Source organism: Salmo salar, chromosome ssa20 (genome assembly GCF_905237065.1).
Source record: "Salmo salar chromosome ssa20, Ssal_v3.1, whole genome shotgun sequence".
NCBI classification, from domain to species: Eukaryota; Metazoa; Chordata; class Actinopteri; order Salmoniformes; family Salmonidae; genus Salmo; species Salmo salar.
In genome coordinates this window covers 47,592,048-47,607,547 of record NC_059461.1, presented here as the reverse complement: position 1 = coordinate 47,607,547, position 15,500 = coordinate 47,592,048, and the positions used below count along the sequence as shown (strand labels likewise).

Below are 15,500 nucleotides of genomic sequence, written 5' to 3'. Positions count from 1 at the left end.
TGGGGAGTGTTTAGTGTTGTGATGGGTTACCAGGTCTGGTCATAGGTTAGCTAAACATTAAGCCTAGGAGGCCTAGTGTTATGGTGGAGGAAGAAGGAGTTACCGTCTCAAATGCTGACATAACAGAGGAATCTTAACGTCCCAATCTGCTGTGTACCTTGCACCTCCACACAACCTCGGGCAGCCAGGAGGACGTCCAGACACAAGGACAGACAGCAGCCATGAGGTACACGACAGGTAAGAGTCTGTTTTTCTACGTCTAGACACAACAAGGACAAGAGGATATAATTTTCAATGTATACGTTTTGGCGCAAGGCCTTTCTCAAGACCAGTCTCCATTGTTTTCTATGTCAAGACACAGACATGCTTCTCCATTTCACTAGGCTGGTCTTGCTTTAGAAATCGAATGAGTACACAATATGAGATTTGTATATTCAAATAGCATTGTACATTACAAAAGCCTTGTGAGTGTGTGAGTGTGTTCAAAAGTGTGTTTAGTCATTGGCGATTAAAGGTAGCCTTCTGTGTTGTGTGACAGTGCTACAAAGTAACAAGTTTGATTCTAAAATGAAAATGAAGACCGTATTGTACATTTTTTTGGGGGGGGGGGGTGAATAATGAATTGTTAACTGCTACCCCCTCAGCATACATGAATATGCTAGCCTACATTGACTGCTGAATCCAAAATAAACATGTTGATAGTCAACATGCAACATGGGCAGTCCTTTCTAGGTCCACCTATAATAGAGAATGAAAAAAGGCAGCATTCCTTTAATAAAAGCCCTGTGATAAAAGCTGTCCGGTCCCTCCACAGCTAGAATAATGACAGTCAGCAGATAGCTGGGAACATGACACTGCAGATATCACCACTAACAACCTGACAGCCTGCACAGACCTCTCCTTGCCAAGAGGTTGAATGTGGGTATGTGTCGTCTCTGTCTGTCTGTCTGTCTGTCTGTCTGTCTGTCTGTCTGTCTGTCTGTCTGTCTGTCTGTCTGTCTGTCTGTCTGTCTGTCTGTCTGTGTGTGTGTGTGTGTGTGTGTGTGTGTGTGTGTAACAGTCGAGCAGGAGGGGAAGGGATGAATTCTGTAAACAAATGAGAAATGCTTGTATAAGGACTGGCATGCTGGGGCGTGAGAGTGAGTATCCTCCTCATCCTATTGTTAGTCATTAGGCCAGGTTAGGATATTCATGAAGAAAGACGAAGCCAAACCTTAGAATGACGTTACAGTAATAAGTAATGAATGACTTGACTGTGCCTATCAAATGCTATGCTGTGACACGGGTCACAAGTTTTTCTCTCACTACGATTCATTCATCAAAGTAATCTGTAAGGACATTTACTGTACGGCTCAACATTGAAAAATAGAAGGGCTGGATGCTGGAGAGATGTTAAATCTTTGAGCTAATGATCACCTTTGATTGTGTCCAGACAGGGCCTGGGGAACATACAGTGCCTTCAGAAAGTATTCATACCCCTTGACTTATTCCACATGTTGTTGTGTTACAGGCTGAATACTTTCTGAAGGCATTGGATTTCATTTGGAGATGAGTAACCTGGATGTTTGGACCAAGGACACACAGCCACAGGGAGAAGGTCATTCCTGGAATCATTACTGCAGAGAAAACAAACTTGAGGGATTTTTCTTTTTTATGTCATTCTAGGTCTTGAGGATGCAATGGAATTTCCAAGGCAAGTTTTTTTGTTTGTTTTGATGGCTGTGAATTGGACTAGAGACAATTGTCATAATACAAAATAGGACATTAGCGAATATGTCCTTAACACACATCCTTAAAGCCAATTCATGTTTAAACTTTTACCTTTTTATTTTCCTTACTCAAAGATTCACCTTCAATCCGAAAGAGGGGATCGACAATCCAGCCTTGGTCATCTCAGACGACCCTGGTAAGGTTTGAGAATGAACGCATCCAAAATCATCCATCATTTCCCAACGCATGGAAGATGGTCTGACTAACAGGAGTTCATCAATCATAGTAATCAAGATAAGCCTGACTTCTTTAGGTATCCACACACAATGCCCATGCTATGTCAATGGCAGTGTTTTGTCTTGCCCTCCAGAGCCAGACCCCAGTCCGGTACCCCGCCTGTGCCAGATAAAGTGCAAAGAGGGCCAGAGTTTTGGCTTCAATCTGCGTATGGAGAGGAGCTGCCGGGGCTATGTTGTCCGCCAGGTGGATCCGTGGAGTCCTGCAGCGCTCAGTGGGCTCAGGGACGGGGACCGTGTGCTGGAGGTCAATGAGGACTTTGTCGACAACATGGAGTTCCCCAGGGTGAGAACCAGACGTACCGTTATGCCACTGGAATCACTGTGCACACGTTTCTTAAAGCTTTGGCACACAGATGTGAGTTCTGTATGTAATGCGGGTCTGCTTCATCACATGTGGGTCAGAACCAGACTTTAAGAGATCTGAGAGAACCTCTTCTCTTACAATGTCTCCGACAGTGTCCTCTGCACATAAAGCTGCTACACACTACATAAACAGGCTCCTGCCCTATGAGCCATTCTGGCTCGGACAAGGCTTACCTACTTGGTCTAAACAGAGTCTTTGTTTCTTAGCTGCAGCATGTTCTTCTCTGATTGACAGGTGGTGCAGAAGATCCAGGCGTGTGGGCTGCAGCTGTTCCTGCTGGTTCTGAAGGGGGAGGAGTATAAGGAGGCGCTGGCCCAGGGCCTGGACCTTCAGGCTCTGACCAGGGCTTACCGAGGGGAGACGTGTTCCCGGCCCAGGCTGTGTCACATCACCAGAGACCCTATCTTAGGTCTGGGAATCAGCATCATCCCCATTGAAGGTAGTTATGAGTTATTCATTCCGTAATCTTTTTTGGCAGATGATTTGCTAAACAGTAGGAAGGAGAGCGGGGGAGACGGGAAGACAGATAAGCGTGGAGTCAAATTTGAGAAATGGCGGACTGTGGAATTGAACCCAGGTTATCAACCTAGGTTGATTTAGGGTTAGTCGAGAGACGGTCGAGAGATGATGAGTTGTTTGCCACTCAATCAAACTCTGGCATCTTTCTCATCTTTTCAATATCAAAATCTTGTGCAGAGTTAATGTAAATGTCAAGGCCTGTATAGTATGATTATGAGACTGAAAATATTTGGCATGGGCCCTGAGCTGCACCATTGAGAGCATCTTGACTACGCTCTTAGAAAATAGGGTTCCAAAAGGTTTTTTCGGCTATCCCCATAGGAGAACCCTTTTTTGTTCCAGGTAGAACCCTTTTTTGTTCCAGGTAGAACCCTTTTGGGTTCCATGTAGAACCCTCTTCGTAAAGGGTTCTACCTGGAACCAAAAAGGGTTCTCCTATTCTACAACTAGATTGGAGTCCACCTGTGGTAAATTCTATTGATTGGACATCATTTGGAAAGGCACACACCTGTCTATATAAGGTCCCACAGTTGACAGTGCATGTCAGAGCAAAAACGAAACCATGAGGTCGGAATTGTCCGTAGAGCTCTGAGGCTGCCACACCCTGATCTGTTTCACCTGTCTTTGTGCTTGTCTCCACCCCCCTCCAGGTGTCGCCTATCTTCCCCATTATCCCCAGTGTATTTATACCTGTGTTCTCTGTTTGTCTGTTCCCAGTTCGTTTTGTTCGTCAAGCCTACCCGTGTTTTCCCCCTTGCTCCTGTCTGTTTCTAGTTCCTGTTTTTAGTTTTCCCAGTTTTGACCATTCTGCCTGCCCTGACCCTAAGCCTGCCTGCCGTTCTGTACCTTGTCACATCACACTGGATTATTGACCTCTGCCTGCCGTAACCCTGAGACTGCCTGCCGTTCTGTACCTTAGGGGACTCTGATGTGGATTACCGACCTTTGCCTGCCTTTGACCTGTCGTTTTGCCTGCCCCCTGTTCTAGTAATAAACTTTTGTTACTTCGACACTGTCTGCATCTGGGTCTTCCCTAAAATGTGATAGTAGGAACTGGCCATGACTGACCCAGCAAACTCAGATCAGTTCCACAACACCATCTCCTCCCAAGGAGCCACCATTGGAAGGCACGAGGAGTTGCTTTGTGGTCTTATGGAAGGGTTCCAGACCTTGGCCGAACGCCATGACTGAGCGTTGAACACATTGCTGGAGCAATTCCACGGACTGTCCGTTAGGCAGCCGTCCATGATGGTAATCTCCCAGCCCCTCAGTAACCTGGCTGTTACCAGCAACGCCTCCCTGGGTCACCCCGGTTTACCGGGAAATCTGCTTACCTCCCCCGGAATGCTTCGATGGAGAGTCGAGCACGTGTCGGGCATTTCTCGCTCAGTGTTCCCTCATCATCGAATTGCAGCCCTCCTTCTTCCCCTCGGACCGCTCTAAGATAGCGTACCTCGTCACTCTAATGTCTGCGAGGGCTCTCGCCTGGGCAATGGCAGTATGGGAACAACAGGCGGCCGTATGCTTCAGTCTGGAGGAGTTCGTGGTGGAGGTAAAGAAAGTTTTCGATGCTCCGTTGTCCGGGAGAGAGGCTGCCTGGAAGTTACTCCAGCTTCGAACTCCCGCAGTGTGGTGGCAGACTATGTGGTGGATTTCTGCACGTTGGCAGCTGACAGTGCCTGGAACCTGGAAGCACTGTTCGACATGTTCCTGCACAGAGTTTCGGAGGAAGTAAAGGACGAGCTTGCAGCCCGGGAACTACCAACGGATCTTGACTTGCTCATGGCCTTGACCATTCGGATCGATGGGCGACTACGGGAATGAAGAAAGGAGAGGAGATTCGATTCCACCTCGCCTCCGAGGCATCCTGGAAGTCCCCGACGGCTCCGTTACCGAGAGAACCCAAGGCTACCTGAGTTCCCCCGAGAGTCTCCGAAGTCTGCCGATTCACCTCTTCCCGAGCCAATGCAACTAGGCAGAGCTAGGCTGTCTCCAGCTGAACGGCTATACAGGCTTCACACTAAGAGTTGCCTGTATTGCGGGACTACTGGTAATTTTGTCTCCACCTGTCCACTAAAAGACCAAGCTCACCGATAGGAGCGAGTACTCTGGTGGGCCATATGGAAAACTTTTACTCTCCCCGTACTCGCACCACCTTTTCATGCCATTTTGCTGCAGCCCCTCTCCATTCCCATGGACATTAGAGCAGTAGACGGGTGCTCTATAGCCGGGTTACCCACAATACCACTCCCATCAACCTACGTGTGTCAGCGAACCACAGCGAGATGATCCAATTTCTGCTCATTAAGTCTCCTCAGGTTCCTGTGGTATTGGGATTCTCTTGGCTCCAGTGACACAATCCCATCATAGACTGGACTGCTTGTGCCATGCTCAATGCCTGAAGTCAGCGCAGCCTGCCCCGGGAAGTCTTTCTGGGGGCTTGGAAGTTGTTCCTGACCTCTCCGCCATTCCCGCGGAGTACCAGGACCTCCGGGAGGTGTTCAGTAAGGCTCGGCCATTTTACTTCCACCGCACCGACCCTATGCATGTGGGATTGACCTTCTCCCAGGCACCACTCTGCCCGAGGACTTAGACCAAGGCTATGGAGACATACATTGAGGATTCCCTAGCTGCAGGGTTCATCTGTCCTTCTGCCTCCCCCACCGTTGCAGGGTTCTTCTTTGTGGAGAAGAAGGACAAAACCCTGCACCCGTGCACTGACTACCGGGGCCTCAACGACATCACGGTGAAGAACCGCTACCTGCTACCACTCATCTCCTCGGCTTTCAAAGCCTCTCCAGGGGGCCACCATGTTCTCCAAGCTGGACCTATGGAACACCTACCACCTGGTGCGGATACGGGAAGGGGATGAGTGGAAGACTGCCTTCAACACAACCAGTGGTCACTATGAGTATCTGCTCATGCATTTTGGCCTTACCAATGCCCCAGCTGTGTTCCAGGCTCTGGTTAAGGATGTTCTCCGCAAAATGTTGATCCGGTTCATCTTCGTCTACCTCGACGACTTCCTCATCTTCTCCCGCTCCGGCCAAGAACACGTGCTCCACATCTGACAGGTTCTCCAACGCCTCCTGGAGAACCAGCTTTTTGTGAAAGCAGAGAAGTGAAAATTCCATCACTCCACATCTCCTTCCTGGGTTACATCATCACTGCAGGGAGTGTACAGAGGGAGAGAATTAGAGGGAGCATGCTTAAATTCACACAGGACATCGGGCATGACAGGAGAAATACTCCAGATATAACAGACTGACCCTAGCCCGCCGACAAAAACTACTGCAGCATAAATACTGGAGGCTGAGACAGGAGGGGTCGGGAGACACTGTGGCCCCATCTGACGATACCCCTGGACAGGGCCAACTAAGCAGGATATAAGCACACCCACTTTTCCAAAGCACAGCCCCCACACCACCAGAGGGATATCTTCAACCACCAACTTACTACCCTGAAATAAGGCTGAGTATAGCCCACGAAGATCTCCCCCACGGCACAAACCCGAGGGGGCGCCAATCCGGACAGGAAGACACGTCAGTGACTCAACCCACTCAAGTGACGCACCCCCACTAGGGACGGAATGGAAAAGCACCAGTAAGCCAGTGACTCAGCCCCCGTAATAGGGTTAGAGGCAGAGAATCCCGGTGGAGGGAGGGGAACCGGCTAGGCAGAGACAGCAAGGGTGGTTCGTCGCTCCAGTGCCTTTCCGTTCACCTTCACACCCCTGGGCCTGACTACTCTCAACCATAGGACCTACTGAAGAGATGAGTGTTCAATAAAGACTTAAAGGTCGAGACAGAGTCTGCGTCTCTCACATGGATAGGCAGATCATTCCATAAAAATTAAGCTCTATAGGAGAAAGCCCTGCCTCCAGCTGTTTGCTTAGAAATTCTAGGGACAATAAGGAGGCCTGCGTCTTGTGACCATAGCCTACATGTAGGTATGCACGGCAGGACCAAATCGGAGGGATATGTAGGCGCAAGCGCATGTAATGCTTTGTAGGTTAGCAGTAAAACCTTGAAATCAGCCCTAGTCTTAACAGGAAGCCAGCGTAGAGAGGCTAGCACTGGAGTAATATGATCACATTTTTTGGTTCTAGTCAAGATTCTATCAGCTGTGTTTAGCACTAACTGAAGTTTTAGTGCTTTATCCGAGTAGCCGGAAACTAGAGCATTGCAGTAGTCTAATGTAGAAGTGACAAAAGCATGGATTAACATTTCAGCATTATTTTTGGACAAAATGTTTCTGATTTTTGCAATGTTACACAGATGGAAAAAAGCTGTCCTTGAAATAGTCTTGATATGTTCGTCAAAAGAGAGATCAGGGTTTAGAGTAACGCTGAGGTTCTACACAGTTTTATTTGAGAAAACTGTACAACCATCAGATTAATTGTCAGATCCAACAGAAGATCTCTTTGTTTCTTGGGACCTAGAACAAGCATCTCTGTTTTGTCTGAGTTTAAAAGTAAAACATTTGCCGCCATCCACTTCCTTATGTCTGTAACACAGGCTTCCAGCTAAGACAATTTTGGGGCTTCACCATGTTTCATCGAAATATACAGCTGTGTATCATCCGCATAGCAGTGAAAGTTAACATTATGTTTCCGAATGACATCCCCAAGAGGTAAAATATATAGTGAAAACAATAGTGGTCCTAAAACGGAACCTTGAGGAACACCAAAATTTACAGTTGATTTGTCAGAGGACAAACTATTCACAGAGACAAACTGATATCTTTCCGACAGATAAGATCTAAACCAGGCCAGAACTTGTCCGTGTAGACCAATTTGGGTTTCCAATCTCTCCAAAAGAATGTGGTGATCGATGGTATCAAAAGCAGCACTAAGGTCTAGGAGCACGAGGACAGATGCAGAGCCTTGGTCTGACGCCAATTAAAGGTAATTTACCACCTTCAAGTGCAGCCTCAGTGCTATGATGGGGTCTAAAACCAGACTGAAGCATTTCGTATACATTGTCTTCAGGAAGGCAGTGAAGGTTTAGAGACCATTTCTATTTTCATTAATGTCTCAGGAGATATAGGATTAAAAAACTTCAGTGTCTCCCTTGATCCTAGGTCTTGGCAGTGTTGTGCAGACTCAGGACAACTGAGCTTTGGAGGAATACGCAGATTTAAAGAGAAGTCCGTAATTTGCTTTCTAATGATCATGATATTTTCGTGAAAGAAGTTCATGAATTTATCACTGCTGAAGTGAAAGCCATCCTCTCTTGGGGAATGCTCCTTTTTAGTTAGCTTTGCTACAGTATCAAAAATAAATGTTGGATTGTTCTTATTCTCCTCAATAAAGTTGGAAAAATAGGATGATCGAGCAGCAGTGAGGGCTCTTCGATATCGCACAGTACTGTCTTTCCAAGCTAGTCGGAAGACTTCAAGTTTGGTGGAGCACCATTTCCATTCCAATTTTTTGTAAGCTTGCTTCAGGGCTCTGGTATTTTCTGTATACCAGGGAGCTAGTTTCTTATGACCATTTTTTTTTTAGGGCTGTGACTGCATCTAGGATATTAAATGTAGTTCCTCAGTTAGGTGGTTAACTGATTTTTGTACTCTGACGTCCTTGGGTAGGTGGAGAGATTCTGGAAGGGCATCTATGAATCTTTGGGTTGTCCGAGAATTTAAAGCACGGCTTTTGATGATCCTTGGTTGAGTTCTAAGCAGATTATTTGTTGCGATTGCAAACATAATAAAATGGTTGTCCGATAGACCAGGATTACGAGGAAAAACATTAAGAACCACAATATTTATTCCACGGGACAAAACTAGGTCCAGAATGTGACTGTGGTAGTGAGTAGGTCCAGAGACATGTTGAACAAAACCCACTGACTGGATGATGGCTCTGAAAGCCTTTTGGAGTGAGTCTGTGGACTTTTCCATGTGAATATTAAAGTCACAAAAAATGTGGATATTATCTGCCATGACAACAAGGTCCGATAGGAATTCAGGGAACTCAGTGAGGAACGCTGTATACGACCCAGGAGGCCTGTAAACAGTAGCTATAAAAAGTGATTGTGTAGGCTGCATAGATTTCATGACTAAAAGCTCAAAAGACAAAACGCCGTTTTTTTTGGGTAAATTTAAATTTACTATCGTAAATGTTAGCAACACCTCCGCCTTTGCAGGATATGCGGGTATATGGTCACTAGTGTAACCAGGAGGAGAGGCCTCATTTAACATAGTATATTCTTCAGGCTTAAGCCATGTTTCAGAGATACTTATTCAATGACGACACATCTTTCTAGCTGATTTGAACGCTGAAGTTATGTTGCACTTGGTGACCTCTGACTGTTTCATCCTAACATCGTTGGTGCTGATGTGGATAACAATATCCCTATACCCTCCACCCTCGCCAGTTTTAGCCTTAGCCAGCACCATTTTCAGATTAGCCTTTACTTCAGTAGCCCTGTCCCCTGGTAAACAATGTATGATCGCTGGAGGCCACTGTGTTCTTGTTCGCTGGATTATTATTTTTAAATCTAATACTGCAGGTAATGGAGTCGCCAATGACTAGGGTTTTCAATTTGTCAGAGCTAATTGTGGGAGGCTTCGGCGGCTCAGACCACGTAACAGGTGGAGGAGAGACCAGAGAAGGCTCGGCCTCTGAGTCTGACTCGTTGCTTAATGGGAAGAACCGGTTGAAAGTTTCTGTCGGCTGAATGAGCGACACCGGTTGAGCACTCCGACAGCATTTTCTTCTAGAAGCCATGAGAAAATTGTCCGGCTGCGGGGACTGTGCGACGGGATTTATACTACTATCTGTACTTATTGGTGGCACAGATGCTGTTTCATCCTTTCCTACACTTAAATTACCCTTGCCAAACGATTGCGTCTGAAGCTGGGGTTGCAGCACGGCTATCCTCACCATAAGCGGATAGTTCTCCTGTATAATATGAGTACAGCGACTGCAATTAGATGGCATAATGTTAATATTCCTACTTAGCTTCGGCTAGTGGAGGTCCTGTAGAACCATGTCCAGATAAAGCGTCCGAGGTGAAAAAGTTGAATGAAAAAAGTAGAGCGAGGGGAAAAATAAAAATATTAAATGGTTATCAAAAATTAGAACGTAAAAAACGTAAAGTTGTCAGGTAGCAAAATAACGTCAGCAACAAAGTAGCAAAAAACCACACAGCAGCACGTAAACAAGTCCATCGGCCCTTTCCCCATCTACAAGGTCATTAGCCCCTCTGCTGTTCGTCTTCTGTTGCCCCGTACCCTCCGTATACATCCCACTTTTCATGTGTCTAGAATCAAACCCATGTCTCACAGCCCTTTGTCTCCTGTTCTGCCTGCCCTGAACCTGAGCCTGCCTGCCGTTCTGTACCTTGTCACATCACACTGGATTATTGACCTCTGCCTGACCTGACCCTGAGACTGCCTGCCGTTCTGTACCGTTTGAACTCTGATCTGGATTACCGACCTCTGCCTGCCCTTGACCTGTCATTTTGCCTGCCCCCTGTTCTAGTAATAAACGTTGGTTACTTCGACATTGTCTGCATCTGGGTCTTCCCTAAAACGTGATATTGACAGGATTGTGTCGAGGCACAAATCTGGGGAAGGGTACCAAACATTTCTGCAGCATTGAAGGTCCCCAAGAACACAGTGGCCTCCATCATTCTTAAATGGAAGAAGTTTGGAACCACCAAGACTCTTCCTAGAGCTGGCCGCCCGGCCAAACTGAGCAATCGGGGGAGAAGGGCTTTGGTCAGGGAGGTGACCGAGGACCCGATGGCCACTCTGACAGAGCTCCAGAGTTCCTCTGTGGAGATGGGAGAAACTTCCAGAAGGACAACCATCTCTGCAGCACTCCACCAATCAGGCCTTTATGGTAGAGTGGCCAGAAGGAAGCCACTTCTCAGTAAAAGGCACATGACAGCCCGCTTGGAATTTGCCAATAGGCACCTAAAGACTCTCAGACCATGAGAAACAAGATTCTCTGGTTGGTGAAACCAAGATTGAACTCTTTGGCCTGAATGCCAAGCGTCACATCTGGAGGAAACCTTAGACCATCCCTACGGTGAAGCATGGTAGTGGCAGAACATGCTGTGGGGATGTTTTTCAGCGGCAGGGACTGGGTAACTAGTCAGGATCGAGGCAAAGATGAACGGAGCAAAGTACAGAGAGATCCTTGATGAAAACCTGCTCCAGAGCACTCAGAACCTCAGACTGGGTGAAGGTTCACCTTCCAACAGTTCAACAACCCGAAGCACACAGCCAAACAAGACAGGAGTGGCTTCGGGACAAGTCTCTGAATTTGAGTGGCCTAGCCTGAGCCCGGACTTGAACCCGATTGAACATCTCTGGAGAAACCTGAATATATCTGTGCAGCAACGCTCCCCATCCAACCTGAGAGAGGTTGAGATGATCTGCAGAGAAGAACAAGCAGGTGTGCCAAGCTTGTAGCGTCATACCCAAGAAGACTTGAGGCTGTAATAGCTGCCAAAGGTACTGCAACAAAATACTGAGTAAAGGGTCTGAATACTTATGTAAATGTGATATTTATTTTTTATTTGTTTTAAATTAGCAAAAATGTCTAAACCTGTTTTTGCTTTGTCATTATGGGGTATTGTGTGTAGATTGATGAGTGAAAAAAACTATTTAATCCATTTTAGAATAAGGCTGGAACCTAACAAAATGTGGAAAAAGTCAAGGGGTCTGAATATATTTCCGAAGGCACTGTACATACGCCAACACACACAGAAAACACACATGCATATTGACGCCACACACATACTGTACACTCACACATAGTGTCACGTTCGTCGTAAAGATGGGACCAATGCGCAGCGGGAATGTGTAAACTCATCTTCTTATTTATTGTGAAGAAAACGTGAACACAGAAAAACAAAATAACAAACAATGACGAAGACGCTAACAGTCCTGTAAGGCACAACACTATACCAGGAACAACTACCCACAAAAACCCATGGAAAAACACCCTTACTAAATAGGACCTTCAATTAGAGGCAACGAGGAACAGCTGCCTCCAATTGAAGGTCAACCTAATAAACTAAACATAGAAATAGAAAAACTAGAACGAACATAGAAATATACTAACATAGAACATTAACCAAAAAACCCCGAAACACATAAAACAAACTCCCCCTGCCACACCCTGACCAAACTACAATAACAAACAACCCCTTTTACTGGTCAGCACGTGACACATAGACACACTTTCACACACGCTGCTTCTACTTTGTTTATTATCTATCCTTATTTCCCAGTCACTTTTATCCCTACCTATACAAACATATTTACCTCAACTACCTCGTACCCTTGCACATTGACTCGGTACCTTGTACATAGCCTCGTTATTGTTATTTTACTGTTATTTTACATACTTTTTAACTCTGCTTTGTTGGTAAAGAGCTCGTAAGTAAGCATTTCACGGTAGAGTCTACACCTATTGTATTCAGCGTTTGTGACAAATAAGATTTGATTACCGAAGAGAGGATCTCTGTGGAGATGTTTGTTTGTGTCTGTTTTTAATCTCTCCAGGTCAGAAGGGTCAATACATGTTGAGCACAGTAAGTGAGGGTCCTGCAACGAGGGCAGGGGTGCGTAGCGGAGATAGACTGGTGTGGATCAACGGTGCCATGGTATCAACGCTCACCCATTCAGCTATCAGTAAAATGGTAAGCATACAGACCCTCCTTCTCGGAACTGCTCTTGGTAAGCAAACTCACATGGCAGATGTGTGTGTGTCTCTGTGTGTGTCTCTGTATGTGTCTTAGTATGTCTCTGTGTGTGTGTGTGTGTGTGTGTGTGTGTGTGTGTGTGTGTGTGTGTGTGTGTGTGTGTGTGTGTGTGTGTGTGTGTGTGTGTGTGTGTTTGTGTGTGTGTGTGTGCACGAGCAAGCATGTCCCTCACTTCTCCCTCAAGTTTATCTCTGTGTACTGCTCAGGTGAAGAAATGTAGCGTCCATGTGACCGTCCTAGTCATCGACAGAGATAGTGAAGCGAGCTACATCCGACGAAAACTGCCCATCTTGCCTATCATGGCCGGCTCTCACAACCTGCCACACAGACCCACAACGATGCATCTGGTCCAGGGGTCAGATGGATACGGCTTCTTATTACGACAAGAGAGGTTGACTTCAGGGGGGCGTATTGGTGAGAATGATGCACACATACAGTACACACACATCATCTAACAATACACTTTTTTTGCTAGAAACTTCCATTTGTCGTAAGCATGCATGACCATGTTACAAGCACCTACTATGACCACCTTATAATATCTTTATTATCATCTCTCAATGATCCTAACTAAATAAGTAATTTTAAGTCCGTAGAAAATGTACTGCACAGAAAGACATACTACACACATTACAAACTTGTAATAGGACATTAGAAAGACTCATACATGCTTATAACAAGTAATAAACATTATACCTGCTGGCTGAGCTGAATTGTTTGTTGTCGATTCCAGCTAACCTACTCCGTGAGGTGGATGTGGGGAGTCCAGCAGAAGAGGCTGGTATGCAGGATGGAGACTTGCTGCTGGCGGTCAATGGCCAGCCTTCAGAGTCTATGGAGCATGAGGATATTGTCAGGACAGTGAGGAAGAGTGGCAACCAGGTTAGCCTCACCACCATATCCATACACGGAAGAGACTTCTACACACAGGTGTGTAAGCGGACGGAGGTCATGTGCAGTTTGGAAATTAGGAGTTATGCGAGTTCTGGTGTTCAAATATTGATACTGTAGTTAGTAGGATCCTGAATTGTATTTTATTTAACCTCACGAGAGAATTACAGTAAGATGATGATTATGTTAAGATGTTGCTGAGATCAATGCTGACACCAAATACAAGATTGTCTAAGAATGATGTCAACTAAAAATACCTTCCCAGTCAAAAACAGTCTATTCTGTTCCCTACTGCAGTTGGGTCTATCTCCCCTGCTATTCCATGAGGACAGTCTGCCAGAAGGAGAGAGGATGAGGAAGACACAGTCCCCTTGTACTGAGATTCAGGATGGGCTGAGTAAGAACGAGCACGGCTCACTTCCTTGTCCAAGACTCTGTGTCCTCGAGAGAGAAGAATCAGGCTTTGGGTTTAATCTGGGCTGTGTTCAACATGAGCCAGGAACTTTCATAGGCCAGGTATTCCTTCGAACGTCAACAACATAACACCCTTATCATCTATCTCTCGCTCATTTATTTGTTGTAATCTCTATCATTATGTTTCCTGACATAAATAGGCTATTTGAAACATCCCCAATCATAGTTGTGCTAATGAGTAACAGCTATCATCAATCAAAAGTTCCCGATATTGATCTGCTGTGTTGTTTTCTACATGCATTGCTATAATGAGGAAGGCAGGTGTTAAGATGGTTTGTATGAGAAATGAGTGGCACGGTTACAGTTTTCTTTTGTCCTCCAGGTGGTGGTAAAGGGCTCAGGACATAGGGCTGGACTGTGGGAAGGGGATGTAGTTGTGGAGGTGAATGGCCAGAATGTAGAGAATGAGTACTTTGAGGACGTTGTGATGCTGATAAAGAAGAGCGAGATGTCTTTGAAATTACTGGTTGTGGAGAGGTCAGGGTATGAGAGACTCAAACATAGTGGGCTTCCAATCACTCCTGGAGTCATACTCCACAGCACTCAGGTGAGGAACACTCACACGCATGCACTCACACACACACACAGATACAAATATTAATACGACAGATTGAGGTAAATAATACTTATTAATCTAATACGTTGCAGGTTTCAGAGAAAACGAATGATGCTTTCTTGTGATGGAATGCTGAGAAGTGACCCAAGTCATTATGAAGACAACATTAGGCATCTCACCTAACAGAGGATCTGGCACTGGCACAACATCAACAAAAAACAGCTGCAGGATGAAATCAATGAAGCTATTCCCTCTACTTCTAAATGCAACCTGAAAGAGAAGGGCTGAAATAGATGCTTGGCCTGCGCTGTGTCCTAAATGGCATCCTATTCCCTATATAGTGCACTACTTTTGACCAGGGCCCTATTGGGGGGGGAGGCATTGGGGGCACTGCCATGGGGAGTCTGCTTCCATCTGAAATGGAGGATTTAATCCCTTCGCCCCACATCTCCCAATCTCACATGTCCTCTTTGTCAGGACTGTGCCGATAGAGCTATGCTATGACCTGCTTCTTGCAAAGGAGGATTTGCAGAGTAGATTGCACACTGTTGCAATTATTAATATCTCATGTGTATATGATGGGATAATGAAGTTCAGGTTTATTCTAAGTTGAAATCAGGTTAAACAAAATAAAATGGGAAAAACATCAGTGAGGCTCAGTTGAGAATCTATGATCATTATTGTATGTGATGATTCAAGGAGGTGCACAAAGATTAAAGATCTATCACCAAGCACTTGACGAGGCATACAATTGCATAAAACTAGTTCAATCTACAGTATATAGCTATGCAAGTATAGACAAAATTATGTCTTGTTTATTTTGAGTATTTACATTTTTGTACTTGTACTGTGTTGATCCTTGTTTGTGTCATCAAACAACACAAAATGATAAAACGTCCATTACAAGCTGAATTCTGATGGGTAAAGGTGGAAGGAGATTCAGTGAGTATCTACAGTGCACGCACCAG

General features: G+C 45.6%; 1 protein-coding gene across 3 annotated transcripts; it reads left to right on the top strand.

The window, feature by feature from the left end:
* The first annotated feature begins 60 nt into the window (after positions 1 to 60).
* Positions 61 to 15,266, top strand: nherf4a (NHERF family PDZ scaffold protein 4a). 3 transcript variants are annotated; one of them, XM_045703494.1, is made up of 11 exons: positions 61 to 237; positions 1,511 to 1,693; positions 1,845 to 1,906; positions 2,081 to 2,292; positions 2,608 to 2,812; positions 12,412 to 12,548; positions 12,818 to 13,025; positions 13,345 to 13,493; positions 13,800 to 14,018; positions 14,299 to 14,523; positions 14,625 to 15,266. In XM_045703494.1, exons 2-11 carry the CDS (start codon positions 1,680 to 1,682, stop codon positions 14,655 to 14,657), a joined length of 1,464 nt encoding a protein of 487 aa, XP_045559450.1. In that variant the 5' UTR covers positions 61 to 237; positions 1,511 to 1,679; the 3' UTR covers positions 14,658 to 15,266. The 3 variants fall into 3 exon arrangements, with proteins under 3 accessions (XP_045559450.1, XP_045559448.1, XP_045559449.1); XM_045703492.1 differs by having other exon boundaries at positions 13,345 to 13,541; XM_045703493.1 differs by lacking the exon at positions 61 to 237 and adding an exon at positions 815 to 922 and having other exon boundaries at positions 13,345 to 13,541.
* Positions 15,267 to 15,500: the final 234 nt, after the last annotated feature.